This window comes from Chironomus tepperi, unplaced genomic scaffold, assembly GCF_022539635.2.
Source record: "Chironomus tepperi strain 1889 unplaced genomic scaffold, CSIRO-AGI_Ctep_v1 contig_11, whole genome shotgun sequence".
NCBI lineage: Eukaryota > Metazoa > Arthropoda > Insecta > Diptera > Chironomidae > Chironomus > Chironomus tepperi.
In genome coordinates, this window is record NW_027226133.1 from 202,466 (window position 1) to 228,494 (window position 26,029).

The following is a 26,029-nucleotide window of genomic DNA, read 5'->3' on the forward strand; positions in this document are numbered from 1 at the left end:
GAAAACTATATTTCTCCATAATTTTCATTCAAAATCGTTAACTGATTTTCTGTTGCTTCTCGTGTTTTATTCTTTTTTGATAATGTTTCTTGTAACACTAACATTATAGCTAATTTTAATATATTCAGTCGACATTTTGAACTGCATGGAATAATAATTATCACTTTGTATAAAATGGTGTGTGCGCAAAATAGAAAGAAAATTATATTTTGTTATTTCATTATTCTCACTATGCAAGGTGTTGAGAAATTTGCACTTTCGTGATTAAATCTATAAGATTTGTCATGAGTTTTGAGTTTTTTTTGTTATAACAAAAATGTTTTTTTCATTGTTTTTTCTTACACATTTATGAAAACCAAATCAACTATATCTCTAAAAATATCTTTAGTAATTAATAAAATTACGATTTATTTAAGTAGGAAAATGAATTTGTGAAAATAGAAAATCATAAGAGCATGAATGAAGGAAAAGAAAAATGAGGTCAATTGTATGCGAAAACTTATTTATCGTAATACAAATATAAGACGTATGAATATGATTATATAGGTCAGTGGTGGGCAACCTGCGTGCCGCGGTACACTTCGGAATACTTCGGCACACTTCGGTACACTTCGGTATACTTCGGCACACTTCGGTATACTTCGGAACACTTCGACACACTTCGGTTTCGGTCGAGGTTTGCCATAATGTTGTGCCGCAAAAATGAAAGGTTGTCCACCACTGATATAGATGATGGATATGCATTGGAAGGAGGAGTAAGAATAAGAAGTCTAAATGTATGTTTGTGTCCCATCGCCTAACGCATTTTGAGAAAATTTTGATAAAATAAATCAATAAATCGTAAGATATTAATGATAATAAAAGGTCAAATTATAATATAAGCTTTCACGTCATCATTTGTAGACCCTTGGAATGGAATTTGTCAGATTTTTATAGCTTGTCACATTAATTCACTGATTTCATTATCATCCGGATATGAGAAAAAGTTATCGACAAATGGTTCTAATTTCATCGGGTGCTATTTAGCATGATATGATCCGAGAAACGGACCCGAATGGGTTCAACATCTTGCATTTATGCTCCTTAAAATAGCATTTTTTGAGATGCTTGCAAAATTATTGGGTACCAAATGTTATTTATTGTTAATGTGAAAAATATATGAATATCCTTGACGCAATTTAGATTCAGAAAATTGGATTGCTGTTGGAAAAGTTTGTCTTGCTCACAATTTGATACTTTTTTATGAATTGTTTGATATAGTTTGAGGAAAATATGAAATACTTATAGTTCTAGGTTGTTTTGTGGCTTTTGACAAAATAATGTGAATTTATTAGCAATTTTCACGGAGGCATGCTTTAATATGGATTGAATGTCACGAGATTTGCTTGAAAATTCTTCAAATTTTGTCATTGAATTAAATCAAAAAAGATTAAAAATCAAACTTTCGTCATTAATTTGCTTAATTGTAAAGCAATTCAAATTAAATATTCAACTTTACTACGATGTAAAGCAATTCCATATCCATGAAAAAGCCTTCCTAATTTGTAAACAAACTTGTCATGTTTATGATGAGAAAACTTTCATGTGGCAAGGTCACGGTGTACTATGAATAAGGCACCCCATGAATATACCGTGATTGTTTACCAAAATACATTCATATTTACTAATTAAGTACAATTTTAAGAACAATTTTGTCACTAGCGTAGGAGGTCAAATGTGTAAACGAGGTCAAATGGAAGTATTTTGTACTTATTAAGTGTTGATTTGAGAGGTTTGTTTGTGATTTCTGGCAGTAGGAACTGTAAATGAATGATTTCTACCTAAGTATGCATAGAGTGTGCTCTTAAGAGCAGAATAAGGTGAGATCGATGCCCACGAGCATCCTCATCTAGTATTTTAATAGTGAACAAGCTCTCAAAAGTCTGTTAGAGCCAAATGTTCAAATATTGTCCAGAAAATGTCTTTTATTATCGCATCGGAAATGTAAAATTAGCAAATCATCAAACTACAACATCCAAATCTCGACACGAAGCTTAAATCTGACAAAAAATCATGTCAAGGGCCATAAAAAATCCAAAAAAGAAAGAAAAAGAGAAAAGTTTAAGATTTTCATTTATTAATGTTATGATGAACGTTAAATGCAGTGGTGGGCAACCTGTGTGCTATATCAACCTAATGTGACGCTAAAATAATTTAGAAATGTCATTAAATGTATGCAATCTGCGGTTTCAGTCGATTCTATCCACCAAGGTGTCCCGCGAAAAATAAAAGGTTGCCCACCACTGCCTTAATAGGATTTTGGTGGGAGGCGAGAGATGATAAGAAAAGTAAATTATTGTTATTACTATTTTATTTACTATGTATTATTATTTGTTATTATCGCTGATTATATAATGCATTACTTTACTCAATTATTACAATTTTCCTTTTATTTAACGAGGAAATTATGATGAAGGATAATGTTCACCTAATATTGTTGTAATTTTTATTACACACTTCTATATACCTTCTACGTTGATATTATCTCAATTAGAAAACAGTTAAAAAATATTAAGCAGTAACTATAAAAAGGACTAAAAATCATTTGAATGTAAGTAATATTAAAAAGGCATGCATATTTTGACTTTTATCGTTTATTTTTTCTTTTCTTTTTCCTTTTTTAACCTTGAGATTTTTTTGTATTTTTGTATGCGAATCGAGTTGTAGTAACCTAGAATTCGTCATTGTGTGCTATGGCATTCACACAAATAAAATTACAAGCCTCAAGTTTCTTTTGATGTTATTTTAAACGTAAAATTAGAATTTTTCTTTTAGCTTTAACATTTTTGTGTTTTTTTGATTATTTTTACTTTATTTGTGCTAGCTCATTTGGATGATTTTTGGTATTGAAAGTTATTTTTAGAGTTAATGTTTTGGTTTATTTGGAATTATTGGGAATTTTGTTAACTAGATGTGGACATTGAGGGGGAATTTAGTCAAATTTTCAAATCTAAGGATTTCAGGATGTCTTTGATTAAGTATAAAAGTGTGAATTATAAACTACTAACTTCAATTTGATCAACCCTTCAAATCAAACCTTTTTTTTCCAAATAGCACAGATCGCTACATCGATTAAAAGTCTGGCTTCTTGCTAGCGTGATTCTGACTTGGTTGTAGATTCACTTTGAATCATGTATCTTGCCAGATTCATGCCTTACTCGTGCCGGATTTCGAATTGAACAAGTTCCTTGTGTAATTCGGATTTCTAACAATTTCATGAAGATTTTTATCTGAATTTAATTTGAAAATTTCAAAAAATCTTCAAAATTCTTGAATTTAATTCTAAAAATTCATAAAATCTTAAAATTTCTTAAACTGTCCTCCCAAAAACCCTTCCAAATGAGCCATCAAACTTTAAGATATTTTTTATATTAATAGTTTAGTTTTCATAATTTTTTTTAAGTTAAATGATTGATTGATTTGGTGAATAAGATGCTTAATTTGATGTAAGAGAAGATCTATTGTAATGATTCGTATATAAAAATTGTTTGCACTTTGAATGAGCTTTAAATTTTGGGGAAATTTTATTTTATTTAAAATTAGATTGCACATAAAAATGGTTGAAATTAATTAATTTTTGGACTTAAGTCACACATTTTCCCAAAATTAATACTCACAACTGCGTGCAATGTGCTTATTAAAAATAATTTGTTCAAAAAACAAAAATTAAAAAAATAGTTGAAGGAACAAAATTGTTTGTAGTCTTTTTTGTTACTTTTTATCGTAATAATAAAACAAGAATGTTTGTTTATCATTAGATAAGCAAAACTAGCGCATTTTCCTATTTTTAAATTCATAACGACAATCCAAATTTCAAATCAAATTTCAACTAAAATTTCGAAAATTAACATGCAAAACAAAGTAAAATTTTAGATCTAATTGGAAAATGCGCTATGGAAAAATTGGAACACAACTATAGATAATACTAATAGAAAAGGTCTCAAAAATTCTAATAATACAAACAAAAAGGATAGATTGTAGAAATATTTAAAAAAAAAATTATGAGATAAAGGTACAAGTCTTTTAGTACCATTTTAACTTCTGACAGTGAGCTGATGCTGAGGACATACATCGTAACGCCAACATTAACTGGCTCGCCTGTGATTCGTATAAGAATTGTTGGTTTTAGTTAATTTTATACGTCTATAAGTTTTGTTTTTTTGATTAGTATTTTTTTTGGTAATGTATAGATTGATTATAATATTGCTATGAATTAAGGTTTGTTGTCTGTCACACGTTTGCGGTTTTTTATGATATATTAATGATTGACTATGACTTGAATAGCCTAGATTCTGATCATTAGTAATTACAGATTTGCTTAAATACTTATTTCTAGGCTTATTGACACTCTATAAGGCACATGTTCAGCAATCATACGTAATTTGTCATTTCACTCGATGCTGAACACCTATTAATTAGTGTTATGTCCAAAATGTAAATGACATTCAATGCAAGGTCGAATGTTGTGTCACGTGTGACCCCAAAATATGTCAATTGCGACAACCTGAATGACTTAATTGATAGTCAATATTATAATCAAGTAAAATTATCAGACTAATTATTTAAAAATTATTATTCATATATATACGGAGACAAATTCAATTTTAAAGGAAAAGTAAAATAACTTAAATTAAATTAAATTTTTTATGTCTTTAAAAATACTTTTTTTGTTTTTCCATTATTTTGGATGGAAGTTGGTTTTTAAAAATATATAGAAAAATTAATTAAGGAAAATCAAAAGCGAGTGCAAAAAAGACATATATATCAAAAACACTTAAGATTTAATCAATAATAATGAAAATTTCCTCCCTAAACTGTAGATTATTGATAACCAAATTTTTGTGTTTATAGCTTTTATAGGTCATTATACGAAGTTTTATGTCTCTTAATTAAATTTTTATTCATTTTTAAACTTTTTTGCTTGTTTCCCTAAAAATTTTTTTTTATTAATTTTCCTTCTCAAAAATACTGACTTAATTTTTATAATTTATTACATAATTTTATGTATAATTATCGGAAAGAAAAGGTATAAATTTTTTTAAGATCTATGTATCAATATATTTTATATGTACAATATAAATTGGTGAAATAAATGTACGTACCTCCATAATTGGGCCTTACTCTTTTATCATAGCTAACACTGAATGAATCTAAAATTGCTGATATATTAACATCGCCTAACATACTTCCGCTAGAGCCACTCCTACGAAGATATAAAATAAAACAGAATATGAAATTAAGATGTGATGAGATAACGAAAAATAGAAAAAGAATAAGAATTATGTTGATCTTTATCTATAATGTGCAAAAAATATCGTAGACTTAAATTTTTTTTTTTTGGCTTTGCTTAAGATTTATATCAAACAATAAAATGTTATCGTGTTTTCACTTTGCATGGCTGGCATGATTCTGATTGTTTGAGTCGTAACGTTAAAAATACTATGACTTTAATTGATGTGACGACTTGTGGGACTGATTATTGCCACTTTAATGATTATGTGTTGACAGATATTAACACGGAATTGGTTAATTAAGAGGAAAATAACTGCAAATAACGTTTTGAGGTGGGAAAAAATTTCTTCATTGATGAGATTCGCTTTTTTGAAGTTTTCAAATATTCGAATTTAGAATGTTCGTTAGAATTGGAATTTTGATAAAGAAAAGTTCGTTATTTTGAAAGTTTTTGAACTTTTGAATTCAAAAAGTTCATTAACTTGAATATTTTTGAACTTTTGAGCCAAAAAAGTTGATTAATTTGAATGTTTTTGAACTTATTAATTCAAAAAGTTCGTTAAATTGAATGTTTTTGAACTTTTGAACTCAAAAGTTTGTTATTTTGAATATTTTTGAACTTTTGAATTCAAAAAGTTTGATATTTTGAATGTTTTTGAACTTTTGAATTAAAAAAGTTCGATGTTTTAAAAAATCGAGTTCAAAATGTGTGAAAGCTTTAAAAAGCTATGATTTTGAATACTTAGCGATGTAAGAACCTTAAATTCAAAAATGACTTACAATTCTAAACATACCAAAAGCTTTGCATTTCCATTCAAATTTAATTCAAATTTCTTCACTTTAAATTATTCAAAATAACTTGAAAAAACAATGAAACAAAAACTCAAAGCCTACTCAGATTCATGAAATCATAAAATTCACACCCTCAAAAATTCTATCCAAACATTCAACCCCTAAATTTGACGAGATAAGTGCGCCTAAAAGATTCATAAACCATCCAAAATATTATTACTATATTTTATAATAATCTTCATTCATATTCCATTCCTCGTATCTCCCTTTAAGTCACACGTAGACTATATAAACATGCAAGCAGATCCTCATCTGACAAGTTTAATTTGAGCCAATTCATTCAGCACAAGATGAATTGTTCTCATAGCAGCACGGCACATTGCAAGGGCTGCCGTTTTTTTTTATACATTCTTCTTTTTGTGCCATTCTTTCTTAAAAACATCACAATAATAAAAACATGGAAGCTTTAGTAAACTTACAAAACGATTGTTGTAAAAGAAAAATTCTTTTCTGTACTTTTGGCTCCATTCTCTCACACACAATCTCAAGTGCGAGGATGTGAATAGATTGCCGAAAATTATCCGAAAGGAAAAAAAGAGAAAAGAAAAAATAATACAAATACACGATGTTTTATAGATATCTACACGTACAACAACATGACGTCATTACGAAAATGAACAAAAAATATTGTATAAATTGGGGAGAGAAGGAACAGCAAAAGTGGCAGAGGAGAGATTTTTTGCTATACAGCACCCTAAAAGTTATGTTATTAAAGCTTTTTATCTGTAATGATTTTTCTCCATATTTTATTTTTCGCAGTGCTTTTTACCCAAAAAAAAAGAAAAGAAACAAAAGAACGACGGCGTATAGATATTGAGGCACACAGTAAGTAAAACACGACGCAGAGTGAGAATACGTCCATAAAAAAATTTGTTGTTCATCATCGTTAATAAAAAAAAATTTTTTTCTCATCTCTCCGAAAAATTTATCCTCATTCCTACCCCGGCCGCTCTCGTCACCCCCAACCCCACCCTAGTGAGTGCTCGCAAAAATCGTCAGTCACTGTGCTTAGTGACTGTGTGTAGATATTAAAATTTCTGGTGTACCATTTGGAGTTGTATAAGTGCACTTTATGAAAAAAAAAACATTTTTTAATTAAATATTCACAAAAAGCTTTTTTTAGTTATTTCTCGAGTATCGAGATTTATGCTCTCTGTCTCTCATCACTTTACTCTCTCTCACTCTCTCTCTCTCCATACCCTGAATTTCTTCTTTTTCTATTGCTTGTGTCATGGATTTTTCTTTTTTGTTCACATATAAATTTTCCCTTCAATATTCGAGCTCATTTTCCAATACGACTGCTGGCTTACTTTTTTTTATACTAGAAATTGATTTTTATTTTTATTTTTCACAACTTTTTTTTTAGTCGCTGTGCTTTAGCTTTAAATAAGAAGAATTTTATTTCTCATAATTGAGATCGAACCACGCCTTGAAAAAAATTCAATTTCTTTTTTCAGTCACTTTTTTTCTTCTCTTTTGACTGTGTGTCTTGATTTAAAGTAGCAAAAGAAAAGTTTGTCGAAAAAAAGCTGAAAAATTCTTGTTTTTCAAGCAGGAAATGTTGCAAAAAAAAGGAAAATTTCTTTACCATGTAAGAAAAAAACGGAAAAAAAAGAAAGCAAGAAAAAAAAGTTTCAGGGAGAAGCCGCACCCATCATGTCGAAATTGAGATATCAAATGTTGCACACACAACACATTACACACAGAATTCAGAGTACTGAGAGGAAAAGTAGACATATATAGGATACTAATTTAACATTTTATTGTAATTTTTAGCTCATTTGCAGCTTTCGGACAGTGCGATTTATAATTTGTTTTGTCTGGCTGTTTATTTTTATAGTTTTTGATGTTATTTTGGTCTCATTTGATTTTTGCCATGTTTTTCTTTAGTAAACCTTGAAAATTTCATGCAAATTCATGCCTGGAATCACTTAATTTACCGAAAATCTTTTCTAATTGAGAAACACGTGCTTCCGCCATTTTGCAACATAAATTCGAACCTCAAATTGTCGTTAAAACTTAAAACATTCAAAATCTCTAAATCAGTCCATCAAATCTTGTTATTGACTTCTTATTTTCATTCTTGCCATGTTTTTCCATCAATAACCTTGAATTTTTTCTGCAAACTCATTGTCTAGCTCGATTTATTTACCAAAAACTTTTCCAATCGGTAAATGCAAACGGTCGCCATTTTTTTTTATCACTTTAAATTCCAAAAAGTCGTTAAAACTTTCAATCTTTGATTTCTTATGAATGAAATCTAACAAGTCAACCATAAGAGCGCTTTATATGCTCAATAAAATTCAACAAAAACAAGTTTCTTGCTGGATGTTATGTTTTTTATTTTATTTCACACAACTTCCTCATAAACTTTCATGTTGTGATCCCAACTATGATTTTTCTTCTTTCTCACTCAATGGTTTTGAGAATATATATGCACACATGAATATTATTGAGGAAAAAAAAAGTTGAATTTGAATTATTGATTATTCCTAAAATGCGGAAGCATTCCAATAGCTTTTTTTCCCCCATCCTTATATTCGCTCTCACTTACTCGTTCAACGTGACCTCAATTATTTCTTTTTTTTTGTGTGCTTTTGGCTTTGCTGCTTATACCGAAAAAGCAGAGTGTGAGTGAGTGAGAGAGAAACACAAAAATTATTGTACTAAAAAAAATCTAAGTCCATTCATATTTGAACCAGACGAAATATACGATACGGTATAATATATAAATTGTACAAGCAAAAAAAGGCTGAGGATATAAAAAAGAAAGTCTTAAAAAATTCCTTTTTCAGAAAAAAAAAGTCTTATTTTATTTTACTTTTAAGCTCTTAAGTCCCATAAAAATGGAATTACGATAATCGAAAGTTGCAGTATAAAAAAACAGCTTTACATATTCTATTTCCACAATATAATAATAATATACACTGCAGTGAGTAAGGCTTTTTTTTATATATTTTTTTCAATTCGACACACATTTTGTCATCGAGAAAATCAATCATTGCATTGGAACAGCCTTTTTTTGTGCCTCGTATAGGATTGAAATTTTTCGTGATTTTTTGTGACTGTGAGGAAGATTTATGGGAAATTCTTTTGATAAGTTTTACTGTAGACTTGAAATGTCGATAATAAAAAAATTTTTTTTTTGCTGCTGTAATCGTGATTTATGAACGATTTTTATATATTTTTGCTGCGAAACGGTTGCGAGATTTTTTTTTACGCGGATAATGGTGGGGGTTGGGGTGGTTTTGAGATAATGCGTACATGTCATTTGTATCATTAAATCCAGAAATCAGATTTTTTTCAGGTATGACTTTTTTTTGCTTCAAAAATATGTTTAGCTTTGTTCAGATTGATGATGGGATCATGGAGGTTGTTGGCTTAAAGAATGTTTGTAAGTTATGTAACGCTTAGGGGTTGGAAAAGAAGTTTATAATTTAAGAGCGGTCCCTTCTAGCCTGGGATTATTGATTCTCGGTGTCGAGACAGATGCTGTCCTGGTTTGAGACTTCGCATAATCCTATCTTGAATAGATCAAAATCAGGGACTGATACTCGATCTGTACGGCCATTAAAGTAGGAACGGAATCGAACTTGAGCTTTTAAGATGAACTGTCACATGATCTTACTTATAAGCTTTCAAAATGTGTTGAAAAGCTTGTCAAAATGTTGAAACATGCAGTGAACAGTATATTTTGAGTTTTCTTTGATGCAAGGTTCCTTGGCAACCTTAAAATAGCTTGAAAAGACACTGCATGTAGGTCTTTCAAGTTAATTTGATTATGAATAATTTGAAGCTATTTTGCAGTGTTTTTATAGCGCTACTGTTGCTGTATTAATGAATTAAAGCTCAAAAACCACTAGACTATCATTCAACCTAGCCATTGTAGCTCCAGCAATCTATTACATCATATGAATTATAAAGCTTGAACAATTCCAATCTCAATCTAGCTGTAAAACTTTGATCTCAAACCCAAATTATCCACCATTCTCAATAATTTACTCACTCCTGAAATTTTAACCCACAAAAATCGTATACAGCACACGATTACCAAAAATTTATTGCATCATTCGTGCACATCGTACGATTCTATTAATAAAATATTCATACTTGAAAGAATACAATAAAAATCTCTTAGTACTGGTCCATAATCATAATTCACTGACTCCCCACCAACACCCGTCAATATATAAAAATAAAAAAAAATCTCGTTAACCACCCGTAAAAAGTCTCATTGGAACCTCTAGCTATGTGATTGTGACTGTTTAATGTTCATGAAAGCTCCCTCGTCTCCCACACATCCCACTTCTTTCACTTTAGTATATATATTTTTTGCTTTTAATGCTCTCTCCATGTCATGGCTGTTATGCATTAATTCTTGTTTTATTATTTAGTTCTTTTCGTTCATACTTTTTGTCGCTTTTTCCGTATTTTTTTTTTTTTTGAAATGAAATCATATTTCGTGAGAATCAAGAATAAAACAAACGACGGTATGGCAAAAAAGCAGTAGCACAAGAAGAATTGAAATGAAAGAAAATGCCAAATGAATTATTGAAGAGTTCATTTCGCCTTTTTATGTGCTTGATGTCTAAAAGTTTCATATTCAAATTTATATTTTTCCCCTTTTTTCTGTACTCAATATTTTGCTGTTTTGTTTCACAAAGCGCTGTTCAATTTCAATCATACATATATGAATAACATACATAAACATATTTATTTACAGTAAATTGTGTAATTGATAATAATATCCGTTACCGTTGCTGTTTTCCCATCTCTTTCTTTCCCACAATCTCGAATATATTTTTCTTCCTACTTTTTTTTTATACCTTTTTTCCGCTTTTTATTTTACTTTATTCTTTCTTTCATTCGCTTTCAGTTATGTTATTTTTTTTTTTGAAGAGCGCACACAGAATAAGCACACACAAATAATGTGAATGAATGAATGAACGTGAGATTTTTTGAGTGGTGAAAGTGAAGAAGGCATATAAGTAGCAAAGCAAAGGCACAGAATGTTATACATTTTTAACATTAGTATAAATATAGGGTCGGAAAATTTTGAGAAACATTTCCTTCATTTTGGGGCTTTTGATTATTAGTTGACTGAAAGTTTGTTGATTTGAGCATTTTGATATGGAAAGGTGGTGAGTGCTTGACGTCTGCCATGTTTTTGGAGCTGATAGCTTTGAGATTTTGTGGATTTAGGGATTGTTGATTGAAATATTGCAGATTTACTATTTGAGGTGGGAGAATTTTTATTTTTGAATTTTTGAAAACCGTTAAATTTTAAATCAGAAATCCAGCATTTAAAGAAATGAAATTTAAAAAGTCAGAAGCACAATTAAAATTATTTTAACCCCGCAGCACAACAGATGCGCTTCATCCTCACAGCAATAACATTATTTCTACGAATTTTCAACGAGTTCTGTAATAATCAGAGTTTTGGTTCGTTTACTTAATGTATAGAAATTGTAGCCTATGACCTTTAGGCAACCGTGGTGCCTGTATAAATATACAACATCACATTGAGCATCATCAGTAACGATGGTGGCGGTCAAATGGGAGGTTTGGAGTGTAGCTCACGGAAAAGGGAAACTAAAATGGCTTGTGTTTCATAAATTTATAATTAAGGAATTTTCCATCTCGGCTATTTTCATCAAAAATATATATCTTTCGCTCTTCTTCTCATGGTTTGCTCTCTGTTGAAATGAGAAATGTTTTCTCTCTCCATTTCACTCATTTACCACCGACGATACCATTCCGTTTGGTTATGATTTTGGGCCCTGTTGGTTGTAATAATATGTAATGTGTAGCTCATGGCTCACGGTTTATTATAATGTTTTTCCTTCTTTTGTGCTTCTTTTCTTCAACCAAAAAAAACTCGCACGAGTCTTGTGCCGTTGAGGATTTTATCATATTTATGTTGAGTCTCGCTCACATAAATTATTACAATTTTTCCCGTAACGTACATCATAGAGTGAGACAGAAAGTATATTATTTATATAAACATATTCGCCCTTTTGAGCTAAAAGTAACAATAACAACAACAATGAATGGTAGTCAGGAATGGCAGTAGCAATAAAGGCTGAATACTGTTGAACTGGAAAAAAGTGGAAAATCTACTGAGATGCCATTTTAATATTGGATGAAAGAGCTGTCATGTAGATGAATATATGTATGTCTGTTTATTATATTGCAGTTTGTTACTGCCATATCCACACTCACATGCTTATAAATATGTATACGCAGTAGCTGAGAAAGGAACTCCCTGATTGATATATCGGATATTTCAAGTATGAAATTCTATATTCTCCTCGTTTCCTTTTTCATCCACATTTTCGTTGTGATATCTTTATCTATACATTCATAATATACATGCATGAATGAATTCACTAGTTAGTCATACACTGCATATGCTGCTGTATAGATTTTCTAGATATACATTTTATATCCTTACTTTTAGCATATTTCATTACTGCATTATTTAATTTATTATTCATTTTGACGACTGGTTAGGTTGGCAAATTGAGTTGAAACTACTGAGCTTTTTTTTTGCGAATGAGAACAATTTATCTTGTGCAGACCTTTGCCATTTTACTTTTGCCACCTCATAAATGTAAAGGACATGCAATTTTTGTGAAAATTGCTTACGAAAACGGAATTAAATTGCGAAAAACTTTTTGAGGTGAGAAAAATGTCCGCCATTTTGGTTTTTTTGTTCTTCTCTGTTTCTGTCCTATTTTTGAATTTTCAAAGTTCGTTAAGATTTTAAATTACCAATTCAAAATGCAACATGAAGCGCCACGAACACAAAAATAGAAATTGTATCCTTGGCATTCTTACTAGATTCATATGATGATGAAAATGATCCGCTATTTACATAGCATATGACAACAAGAAGCTCGAAGCTCATCGACATTGCCACTTGAGATTATGATTGTTTAAATATTGATATTTGACTAGATTCTTCTTCCTTCTCCCTTTTTTTTCAGTCTTCACATTTCATTGAATCAGAAAAGCTTGTTAATGGCCTACTACTGTGCATGCATTATTCAATGATGAAAAATATTTTCATTCTTTTATTATGGAAAGAGAGAAAAGCAAAAAAGCCAATCAATAGTCCACTTGACTGCGATGCTGATGCTACTGCTCTGTGAGAATATCTGTGTATATACATTATTGAAACAAAAGACAGTCATCACTTTCATAATATTGTTTTAATTAAAATATAATTGTGTAGCAGCTACTATTGACTCTTCATTCAGTAACAATCATGATGAGATTATTTTGTCTTTTTTTTTTATTCACTTCCGTTTTTGATGATGTCAAATGTTTGACCTAACAGATTTATCGACACTTATAATATTCATACTTATAAGTGCATAAATATCAAGTCGATGGATGAAGTAGCATCTTGAAAAAATGCTCAATGATGACGATGAAGATGATGAAGATGAATAATTTTAGAAGAATAATTTTTCAATTATAGTTAATTAATTAGTTTTTAAAACATTTCCACAGCCACTATTCAAGTATTTCCCATTCGCACAGATTGGCATCATCAAGATGTAAATTGGAATGAGGGTGGGGGGGAGATATCATCATGACAGAGAAATGGGAATTGGATGAGAATACTTTTTAGTTTGATGCTGTGTAAATTATCTTATCTTCAAATTTTTCTAATCGATATTTTCAATTATATAAAAAGAAAAAGTTTTTCTTTTTCGAGTGGATTTGTTGAGGGTGGACCTTCAGGTTGATATGGAGATTTGTCTTAATCTATTTGTAATTTTCATTGTTTGAGTTTTGTAATTGAAGGAGGACAATATTGAAATTTGAATATTGGAAGATTTTAATTTACTTTGTCATGGGTCGAGAAGTTTGTGGATGGGATTAATAAACTCTAGGGATGATTGGGTGAACTTTTAATTTGATTTTTATGGGTGGGTGAGAGTTTGATGACTGCTGAGATTTGAATATTTAGAATTCTGAAGTAATTTGATGCATATTATTGGGATTTGAACCTAAAAGCTCAGAATTTATATTGATTTACATGAATTGTGCTTTACTGAGTGATGAATACAGACATATTAGTCAGATTTCAAAGTCAGCTCGAATTTTGTATGAAGTCGAGTCAAATAAGTTCTGACAATAGCTTAGTTAGACTTCTCAGACACAATTTTAATACTTATTGTTCAAAAAAAAACTCAAAGTCGACTCGAAATTTGCATAGAGTCGACTTTATCCTTCCAATTCGACTTCAAGCTCTGGATCAATATCCCAAAATTGAAATCATAAGTAATTCCATAAATCGAAATACTAAATGCAAATTTGATCATAATTTTGAACTTCCAACTTCCAGCACAAATGAGTTCATTTACTCTAGTCCAATCCCTCTAATCATTTATCCCTAGTCCATCCAATATCCAATAATTCCAACCTCCCAATCTCAAAAACAAAATCAAATCAAAATCCATTCCAATCTATGCAATCATAATAAATTCAATCCAATTCACTGTCCACGATGCACGATAAAGTCAATTTACCCCCGAAACATCCATTTAGTTTTATGCAAATACCTCAAAACTGTAAATATTATGCAAATCTCAAACAAAAAATCTTTTATGAAAACAAAAATTCTGTTCGAAAGCCATCCTCAATGTAAAATGTCGTAGATAGTCGTTGTCGTGATGTAAAATTATCAGCCATTAAATTGAAGATCTTCAAATTGGCTTTACAATCTGTAACTGTACAAGAAATGCGTCTAATTTATACAAATCGATAATTTGATTGCTTATTTTTTAAATATCTTCCTCCGTTCCATCCGTAATAGAAATGAAAATAAAATAAAAAAGGAATCAAAAAGAAGCAAAAAAAAAAAAATTTAAACATTATCTGTGATACGTGGCAATAAATGTGAAAGAGATGTACGTAAATTGAGCACGAAAAGACATTTTCTAATATCATTTTCATTTCCTTATTTTTATTCCAAGCCATTCCATGAAAAGCGAAAGAAGATTACGAGCATATAAGTAAGTAAGTAAGTGTCTAGAGTCGAAAAGATAAAGAGCAGGAAGTGAACGAGAGAATGTATAGTTGGAAGATGGAAAATATCAATATCAATGCTTTCAATTTCTATAAATTTTCTCCGACAGATCTTATCTTATAAATGTAGCTATTTGTTTTATAATATCCAACAATAATTTTTATCGCCCATTGTGTACATGTAGTACTTCTTCAAAACGATTGTGTGAGGGAAAAGAAAGACTCAAAGATGTAATAAAAAAAAAAGAAGGAAAGCGACGATAGAGAAGAGAAAGAGAAAATATTGGTTTTAAGTGAAGAGAGCAAAGCGCTTTAGGTACAAACACGTATTAATGGATGGAATGGTTGTGACAAAGTACTTTTTTTTTCTTTCATTCCTTTCTCTTCTGTCCTCTTTTTCCACAACTTTATTATACATTTTTTTCTCAACCATTTACCGCCCTCGACATTCGCCTTTCATGACGAGTCAACGTAAGTTTCAATGCGTTTCAAGAGCGCTTCTTGTTCTCGCTCTCGTCATCATCTTTAAGTGTGTGTATATACTTAATGATGAAGTGTGCCTTCAAATTGACATTTTTTTTTTTTGATTGCTAATTGATTTCTTCTTCCATGACAGGAGACTTTATTTTCTTCTTCTATGGGCTGAGATTCTTTTGTGATTTTTTTTTGTGAATTTTTGGAAGAGAATTTCGAATTGTGCAGTTTGGGGTTTGGCTGGGAGGGAAGAATAACTGTGCAGAGTTCAAATTCGGCTTTATTGACGTTTTTGAGCGGAAAAATGAGGCGAATCGGATTTGTGCCTTAAAAATAGGTCAAAATCAGTCGTCACTGTGCTATGAGGTAAGCATCGCATTTTAACGGCGATAGAGTTGATTCCTAATGAGAACGTAGTGCTTTTTGGATTTTAGAATCAAACAGAGTTGCCTTAAGTAGACTTACTTATTTTCGAGTACATTTCTGGTTAACTAAAGTCGATTTGAGCTTTTTAAGTGTCGAATATTGGATATTTAGGTTAGGAATGAATTTCCTGAGGCTAGTTATAAATTTTGCCTTGAAAACACTAGACAATTGAAGAATGTTGCCCAATAAGGGGATATTTTGACTCTGAAGATGCTACCCCACCTGAAATTAGGTATTATCGGAATTTAAACCCCGTCAGAGTCGCGTCAACCTTGTGTCGGATTTTGGATCAATTAATTGACTTGTACAATTCGGTATTGTCAACTGACAGAGCTCTGAAAAGCCTTGCTCTCTTTTCCCATACAGTAAGTGTGTCACAACATTCCACATTCCAAAAATTTCTCAAGATTCTTCACCTAAATCAGGAATATTTCAGAAAATTTTAAAAACCTTATCATTCACTTGTCTAAAAGCTCTTCAGTCAACATCACACACCGATAACTTCCCCAACTAAATCCTATTCTTTTATTTATTTCATGCCTTCGTTATAATATTCTTTTGTGATTGATTGACTTGCAGGTGGATGTTGTAAAATGAAATTTATTTGATAAGTTTTGCATTGAACAAAACAGAAGAAGAAGGAAAAAATTTCCACCTGAGCTGACATTCTCAATACATTTATGGTGGAACATAAATAAAGTATTATTAGAGTGCCGATGTATGATGTGGATATGAAAGTAAGGAAAGTTGCGACATGCTGCGCTCCAGGAATTGTTAATAATATAAAGAATGTACTGCGTAAATGTTACAAGTAAAGCAATGTAAGTTAATGTCAGCATGTTATCATATTACCTAATCTTTTTGAAGCATGAATAAAATATTTAAGGCAAATACAATTTAAAAAAAAACTTCACAATATGGGGATTCTCTTTAAATATTTATAAAATGTATTTACCGAGAATTTCTCTTCCCTTAAACATTCCCATTCTCTCCATATCCCATATTTTTTTTGTTCTGCATTGACAGTGGGGTTATTTTATTATCAAGTTGTAAAAAAAAGTACGGTAAGAAGAGCGAGTGAGAGGAGAAAAAAAAAAGGCAAAAGCTTGGCATGATTTTTTTTTTCGGTATGCTCTTTTGTGGCAAAACGAACTCCACCCTTTTTCTTTTTTCCCATCATCGACAAATGGTTGGTTTTTTTTTGTACAAAAAAATATAAAATTTCTTCTCGTCTCTTGTGCTCCTCGTCGCAACATTTTTATGCGTATGTATACATTTTAATAATGTTAATCTTGAACTTTTTAGCGAAAATTTTTCATGGGGAAAAATTTAGGGTAATGAGAGTTTTGTCTGAAGACTGACTGGGAGATTGTAATTGATGGCTTCTTGAATATTCTTTTTTTGGGGTGGTCGTGGAATTTTTTTGAGAGTGTTAAATAACAAGTTATGAATGTTTTGAGGCATTTTTGAGGGCTCATTCTTGAAATCCTTGGAATTTAGCACCGAGTGGCACAAGTGATAAAGGATTGCAATTAATCATTTAAGGATCCGTTATTGGCACATTTATTAACACTAAAATAGCGGCCACTTCTAGCAGAGCTCGAAGTTTTTCGAATTTTGCATAGAGTCAAATCGACAAGAGTCTATCGAGCGATCTGAAATCGTAGACGAGTCCCAGTTTCGAGATTCGTTATGCTCTAGAAATCCGTTATTCGGAATCATACTTTTTCAGTCAGATCAACAACTTTTCCTTGCAAATTTCCAGCCATTTTTAGAATTCGAATTTTACACATATTTGGAATGACAATGGTTACATGAGCCGATTCGACTCCATGTGTAACTCGAATCGTTTTCGAGCTTTATCATTTTGACAGTTCCCTAGTTGGCAAATTGACGTGATGCTAAGACAAACAATTTAGTTACGACTAGCTACGAGCAATGACATGAATATCATCAGTCGACTGATGGTCTAGTTATTAACTAGATATTGTATCTTATGGTCGACCTACGGTGACATGTATGTCATTGCTTGTAGCTAGTCGTAAAAAGACTAGTATGTCTAGTTATTAACTAGATATTATATCAAATTGTCAACTCGGGATTGAAATTCAAAACTTTAGACTTAAATTTGGTCGAAAAACTAAAAATCCGAGAACTGATCTGAAACAGCCTTCAGGACAGGAAGTTCTACTTTATCCTCCTAATCATAAATGCGCTAAAGATTAACTATTATCCCACCAGCAACGAGCAAAAAAAAAAATTCACCATTTCATTCTCGTCAGTATTTTTTTGCTTATGTTAGTCACTATCAAGATTTTCTCGAGGCTCATTTTAAGTCACGACTTCAAACAATCATAATTTTATGATAAAGATTTTAGATAGAGGAGAGCTTTTGCTTGCTTCTCACTCTTATCATTATGAAGGATATAAATGAAATTGAAGCATGCAAAAGTATAAATATATATAAGATAGAAAAATACTTACCCCGCATTCACATATGGTACTTTGCTAAAAAGATGTGGCAAGAATACTAGCACTACTAGAAGAGCACCTACAGATGGCACTCGCCATTGTATGTTATCTATATTTGAATTCATCCTTTTTGATTTTTCCATTTTTTAATAATTTTTAATTTTTTTTTTTCGATTCACTAAAATTAATTTAATTCACTATTTTTCCTTCCTCCTTTTTTTTGCTTATTTAATTTAATTTAATTTAATTTTTGCGTGAGTATAAAAATTTTTTTCCTCTGCTTTTTTTTCTACAATTTTATTTTGCTAGTGCAAATTGCTTTATCGTTCGTTTCTATGCATATATACTTATGACACTTTACATTTGCACAAATAGCACTCTTTGTGTGTATATTCTCCTTTATATATTCTTTTTATATGATTTTTTTTTTATTATTTTATATTTCTTTCAAGTTTTTCATATTTATTTTGAATTCTCCATGTTATTTTATATTATTATTATCGGATCATAACTGTGTGTCTCTCTATATTACACCACCGATGAATGTCAACTCGAATAGACGTCTATTGAGTACATTTCATCTTTTGTATTTCTGCATTTTATTGCTAACATTCATACATTCACATGAAATTAATGAAATTTCTAGAAATTTCATCTTTTTCTCTCTCTTCGGTTCCGTTTGATGTTTTTTTTATTTTATTTTATATTATTTTTTTTGAGAAATTTTCTGTTATCTCATCATTTTGTATCGTACATTATGCTGACTTGAGTCTATGGATGAAACAAAAACAAGAAAACAGAGAGAAAAAAAAAATTGAAGAAAAAAATGAAAATAAAATTATTTTTGTTGTTAAAAATTCAATTAAATGGGGTAAAGAGGAATGGGGGAGGAAAGAATGAGGACTTGTGTGAAAGTGTGTTTGTGTGATGAGACATGATAGCGCATTTTTTTTGGATATGTTGTGCTTACGATAAAGCTTGATTCTTTGTTTTGTGAATTTGATGAGCTTTTATGGATTATTTTTTTAATTTTTTTGTTAATTTTAGCCATTTTTAAAGTTTAGTTTTTCAATTTTAGCAATTTTTAGATTTAATTTAGTATTTTTTGATTTATTTTTACAAATTTTGCTTTAATTTAGCATTTTTTAAATTTATTTGCAATTTTATTTTTAATTTTTATGTGAATTTATTTTTAAAATTTAATTTAAATTCATGAATGGAATTATTTTTGGCATAAAATTGATGATGTGAGATAGAAAATTCAATATTATTATTTATTTCCTGTCTGTTCTCCTTCAGATATTCTTGGCAAATGTATCAAAGTTGTGTCGGTACATATTTAGATGTCTGGATTTTGTGGTGCAATTATATAAACATTTTATTTTGAGTACCAGCTTGTTTTGAGACTTTTTTTATATTCTTAAAATATAGAAAATGAGAGATTGAGATTCTATTATTATGAAGAAGAGATTTTTGTGAGAGTAAAATTGCTTATGGGTAACTTTGAGGCTCTAATCATGCTCTAAACGATAAAGAGCATGCTCTTAATATATTCAAATTAAGGATCATACTCAATTATTCAAATCAGAGCTCAATGTTGACTCGACACTAATTCTAATCAACTTTAAACTCTAACCTATTCATAAAGCATGTCCATAAGTATACTCATTGAATTGAGAATGCATATTAAGGTAAATTCCTCCAAAATTTAGGACACTTTAGGATTTTAGTAGATTTGATTTGAAAATCTAAGGTCATCGCTTCTCTTTTAATAATAAAAATATTCTCAGATTTGAAAATTAAGACATTTTGCGAATTAATAAAACATTAATGTCAATCCATCTCCAAATTCAAGAATAAGGCTCAGTTCCAGCATCTTTAATTCAAATTCTGATCATAATAAATTTATACTAAATTTCATCCGAATCGTAAAAAGAAGTAAAAATCAGAAAAGACCTTTTTTTGAATAAATGAAGACATCATTCTAAGTTTGAGAAGAGAAAATGACAAGGTGATGTCTATGATTGACCTCTTGACCTCCACATCTTCAAGTTTCAACTTAATCAAATGTAATCAAATTCTCAGACGAATACTGAACTTTTAAATTATGGGAGTTGTGGGCCAATGATGGGGGATGGATGTGAATGATGGCAGAGATCCAAAGTTTGAAGGTATTTTGAATGGAATTTCTGATTTTAAAATGTGAAATTTTAACGGACAACATGTAAATGAACCCTTGTTAAAATCACTAATTTCTGAAATCCATCATAGGTTAATTCACACAAACTTCAACTCAAAGCTAGACATCATTTACAAATGACCTAAAAAAACCTTTCCACAAATTTTAACTACCGAATTTTCAATTAGAATTAAAATATTTTTCCAAACCTCCATTCCCAAAAAAAACCTGCAAACTTTATATCCTTGTCGTCATTTAAATTTTAAGCTTCCGATTTTGGCAAGTATTACATTTTGCAAAATGGTATCCTCATGACCAAAAAATTTATTCAAGGATTGCTCATTGAAATTTTCTTTTTTAAGGAAATAAAATAACAGCATATATATGCAATGGTTATGAGTTTTTCATGGGAACGGAAATTGGTGAAAATTTTTTTCCATGCATATCAAAATTCAATGATTTTTTTATTTATTTATGTGAAAATTGAGCTTTTTTGGGAATGTGAAAATTGTGATGAAAATTGAGGGAAATTCTAGAAAAATTTGAATTGAAATTTAAAGTTAAAATTTGAATTTTAAATTGAATTTTAAAGTTAAAATTTGAAATTTCAAAAGTTTCCTTTGTTGGAATCGAAAAAAGAAGTTGAAATTTTAAAAATATCAATTTTAATTTTAGTTCCATAAACAATTTTTCCTCTCACAGGAAAATCGAGCAAAAAGAAAAAAAAGCTCAGTGAGACAGTCAGACACGAGCACCTTTTCGCACATTGAGAATATGCGCTAAAAAAAAGTGGGGAGATATTAACAAAAGGTTATAACTAATTAAAGAAGATAAAAAGAGCACGAAGACGACAGAATATTTGCTGCTGTGCTACTGTTTCTCATTTCTTTTCCTTTTTTTGTGCTGTTGTTGCGGAGGATTCATAATTAGTTTTTGCTGGCTTTTGAGTGAAAGAAAATCCTATAATAAAATGGGTGTGTAGCCTGTGAGTTATAACTTTTTTTTTTCTTTCCATCCACATAAGCTTCAACATATTTTCTTTCTATGCTTTATATCTCTCTCTTTTTTATGTATATCTCATTCACATATCCACTAATCTTTTCTGGTGACAGTTCTTAATGAAGTTTATTTTTTTCTTTTCTTTTATTCCATTTCTTTTTTATGCTAATTGAGGTGGATGTTAGTTAAACTTTACATCTTCTTATTCTTACATTTTTTTCTTCTCTTTTTTTTTGCACTTTGACCTTTTTTTTCACTGCCTTTTTTTCAATTCAATTTTATTATTTAATTGTCAAACTTTTATTAACAAACTTTACACCTCAAAACTGTGCCTTAATTAAAAATATTTTTTTATTATTTTTTTACAGGAGCTTCAACAAAATTTCGTACAGCCATAACTGGCTGAAATTTTGCATTGAACTAGTATTTTATTTTGGGTGGGACACTATGTACTTGGTGTGTGCTTTTTTTTTCTCTCTCACTGTGTATGGAAAAAGCGCAAAAAACAAGAAATTTTCTTTTGGCTGTATGAGCGAAAAAGGCAAAAAGGAAAAAAAAAATCGTTAACGCATGCTTTTTGCCTTTGTAGATAAAAGCTCAACATGAATGTATTGGGAAAGCTTTTTGCTCGTGATTTTCGGCACTTTCGTGTCCCCCTTTATTTTGCTTCGTCACACATTGTCCGACTCATATGTGTGTATATAGTTGTGAATGATCTATAAATGTATTCGTCCTTATTTTATATTTTACTCTCGGTTATGGTTTATAAAAAGATTTCAGCTTGAAGTTTGAGGAAAAAGGTAACTAAGGCCAACTTCTCATATTAAAGTAATAAAAGAAAAATGAGGAAAAATCAATTCTTTTTTTTTTTTGCAATACTGGAACGGAAAAAAGTTTTTCCTCCTTTTTCATTTGACAATTTCAAATTTTTTTTAAATAATTAATTTTTCAGGCACTACAAAAAATCCTTTTTTTTATAATCCATGTACATGATGATGATGATAATGATTGGTGATGATGGTGGATATATTTTATATTTTTTTCACTCACAATTTGTATTCCTATACGAATTTTTGCTATTATTTTATATCCTTAATTCCTTATATTTTTAGATGCTATAATTTAATAAATTTTTACTATAAAATTAACAGTTATTTTTAGTGTATTGTAAAAACTATTATTAAATTTTTATATTTTTTTTTTTCTGTCCAGATCCACACTCAACGTAACTTGAATTGATGAGAGTTCAACTCGATTTGAAATGAGTGAGTAGAGAACATAAAAAAATTGGAATAACGAAAATAACGTTGCCTTTTTTTGATGTCAATGTATTTGAGAGAGATTTTTCTGTGCAAAAATATGTATAAAAGGAAAGGAACTTTCAAGTGTATGAGCTTAGTGTAGAGACATTGCAAAAGTTTCTAACACTTTAAAAAGTCCCTCCATGCCGTGTGTGCACCATTGTAAGTCGCATAGTGCGCACGCGTTTTCCCGGGAATCCTTCGATCGCAAACTGTCTGTACACAACGAACGATGGTTTTGTGGATGTATAAGTATGTGTGTGTGTGAGTAAAAGGGAATAAAATACACAACACGAAATACCTTAATACACATTTTCACCATCACTCCTCCAAAAATTCGCTTTTCATTAAATGTATTGATTTGTGTGCTTTTATTAAGCAGCAGCAGAGATATTTACATTTGTAAAAAAGCCGTTATCATCAGATTCCTACAGCATTATCACAAAATAATATTTTTTTCTCTTCTCTCTTTTCACCTCTTCTTCACTCATTCCTTGCCTTTTGTGCCTGTGATGGAAATGAAATAAAACAAAAATTTCAAAATTGATGTGTGTGCCTCATGAAATGATGATGTAGGGAAAGATGAATTTCTGGTGTGTAACAAAAACCAATGATGCTTTTCTGAAACGAGAGGATGAAAGGAAAGGAACAAAAAAACCATCAAGCATTTCATTGTTTGAATCTCTATGTCGCCTATTGTATTAGAGATATTTTCTTTTCTTGGATGAAAAACAGCAGTAGCATCAATATTGAGATATAATATATATATTTTTCGCTTAAATTCTTTAAATCGATTTCACAGCAAAACAAATCTCTCCTTTATGCTCCTCAATTTCTCATTCGCTTCAAAACTTCTCTTTTATTTCTTATAAATATTATCTTTTTTGATGAGGACTTTTTAGCACGATGATTTGTGCTCTTGTAATTTCTGTTGACTGACTGGATTGATTAATTTGTGTGATATCTTCATCTCTTATACTTGACGACTAGTCATTTTGTGCGTCAAAATGATACTTCAGAGGAATGGACTAAGAATTGACATCTTGAGTGAAATTGTTTTGAATTATTTAGGATTGTAGATTGGACGCTTTCTTTTGTTATCTGAATTTGTATGAAGTTTTGTGGAAATTGAGTAATGAATTTGGAATTGCCATGTTTTTTTGTCAACGGAATTCAATTTGTTTTTGAAGATGATTGTTACAAGATTGTTATGCATTTTGTCTTGAGAAACAACATTCAGATCTGTAGATACTTAAATGTAGTCTATACGGCAGTCAAGTGAACTATATGATAGAAGCAGATGATGTCCTAATGATTACTAAGCAGTGCTTGGAGTCGACTAGGATTTTATATGAAAAAAGTCGACTTAAGTCGCGTAGATTTCCTTTTAAATTTAAGTAGACTTCGAAATCTGCTTCTAAGTGCATATTATTGACATTCTGACTGCTAAGTGGCTGCCATAGTCATGTGAACGCCGTTTGGTTCTAATTATACGGTCTACCTGGCTGACATATGCACAACATTCAAATGTGAGTCGATAGGTGTATCTTGGAGCAAAATTTGAGAACCACTGCAGTGATAATTATCTATTTGTGTTCCTTTTCTGCTTGATACGCTACTATTTGCTTAGAAGTTTGAGTCTCATTCTACTAAACGTCTATAACAGTGATCAGATGCTGAAGAAAGACTCAAAAACTATTTTGTGGTTTTCTACAGAACTCCAAGTCGACACACTTGAAGTTGACTTGAGACGACATGAATCGACCCAAACCAAGTTTACTTCAGACTTGACCATTACTGCTTTTTCGGTGCCTAAAGTCGACTTTAAATTCTGCAACAAATCTTCACGACTCGGCATGACTTTGAACTGTAATCGACTTTGAAACTTAAATGCTGGTCTACCCAAAATACACCCAAAAAATGCTAATCAACTCTCCAATCATTCATCTTCCCCACAAAACCCCGACCAAAAATGCGCTCTAATCATCCACTTCCGGTAATTTTTTACACTTCATTTCATCTTATGGATATATATTTATATTATACATGGAAGATGATGCTGATGATGATGAAGAAAAGAAAAGAAGGAAGAAAAAAAAAGAAAAATTTTCATTTCACTTCCATTATTTTCAATTGGAACAATGAGAACAGAAATTGAGACAAAGAGGAGATGAGAGGAGAAGCAAGCAGCAAGAAAAAAAAAAACTTTTTTTTTTATTGTTTATGTTTGCTGGGTGTGTATTGCATTTTGTTGTTGTTGCTTCATTTCCTTTTAAGCTCATTTTCATCCTTCCTTGCCTGACTCGTTTTCTTGCTTTTGCCATTCCCATACCTACAATCATTTACACAAATAAAATAAGTGAAATAAATATATGTATTGTATGCACATAAATTTCTACGTTTATATATATGTGTATATTCCATTCTGACTATAAAGTGTCTTATGAAGCATTGAATTGAATCAGTGAGAGAAGGAAAAAAAAATGTCGAGGAAGAAATTGTTTCCGGAATAAATATTGTATGTGATGTGACAATTTTAGAGAAAAAAAAATCCTCCTTCATCTTCTTCTTATTCTCGCGTGTATACTCGTTAAATTTATGAGCTTATGCTTTTCATTCGTCTGACTGATTTATCCCATAACAATAATAATCATTTTGATTTTATCTGATTGCTCAATTAATTTGTGTTTTGATTTATTGTTTGGAATTAGTGTAACTATTTCCATATGATGTAGTTTGAGGTTTGATTATAAGCTTTATAATGGCTACATATTAATGATTTTTACACAATTAAGCTGAATATTAATCGTTTTTACACAACTAATATGTTTAGGTAGTTGTAAACATGTATTGTCAATAGAATGTGGTGATTTTTGAGGCTTTATGCTGAATTTAGATCTAGGAAAATTTGGAATTTATATGAGACTGTACACCTTGAAGAATAGCTGGAAAATAGGACCGAGAGCTAAAAAATTACCTATTCTAATAGATATTTGATAAAATAGATCTTAAA

At 30.4% G+C, this 26,029-nt stretch overlaps 1 protein-coding gene across 3 annotated transcripts in view; it reads right to left on the reverse strand.

Annotated features, from left to right (window-relative positions):
* Rdl (Resistant to dieldrin) overlaps positions 1 to 22,911 on the reverse strand; it is a 58,969-nt gene extending 36,058 nt beyond the window's left edge. For 2 of the 3 annotated variants that reach the window (XM_070637010.1, XM_070637027.1), the window contains exons 1-4: positions 22,766 to 22,911; positions 18,550 to 19,308; positions 5,142 to 5,242; positions 4,070 to 4,137 (exon numbers count right to left, since the gene is read on the reverse strand). In XM_070637010.1, the coding sequence (XP_070493111.1) occupies positions 4,070 to 4,137; positions 5,142 to 5,242; positions 18,550 to 18,680 (300 nt within the window). In that variant the 5' untranslated portion in view covers positions 18,681 to 19,308; positions 22,766 to 22,911. Of the gene's footprint in view, positions 1 to 4,069; positions 4,138 to 5,141; positions 5,243 to 18,549; positions 19,309 to 21,927; positions 22,104 to 22,765 lie in introns of those variants that run through there. The other variant, XM_070637018.1, reaches the window with a different exon arrangement.
* Between the last annotated feature and the right edge of the window lie 3,118 nt (positions 22,912 to 26,029).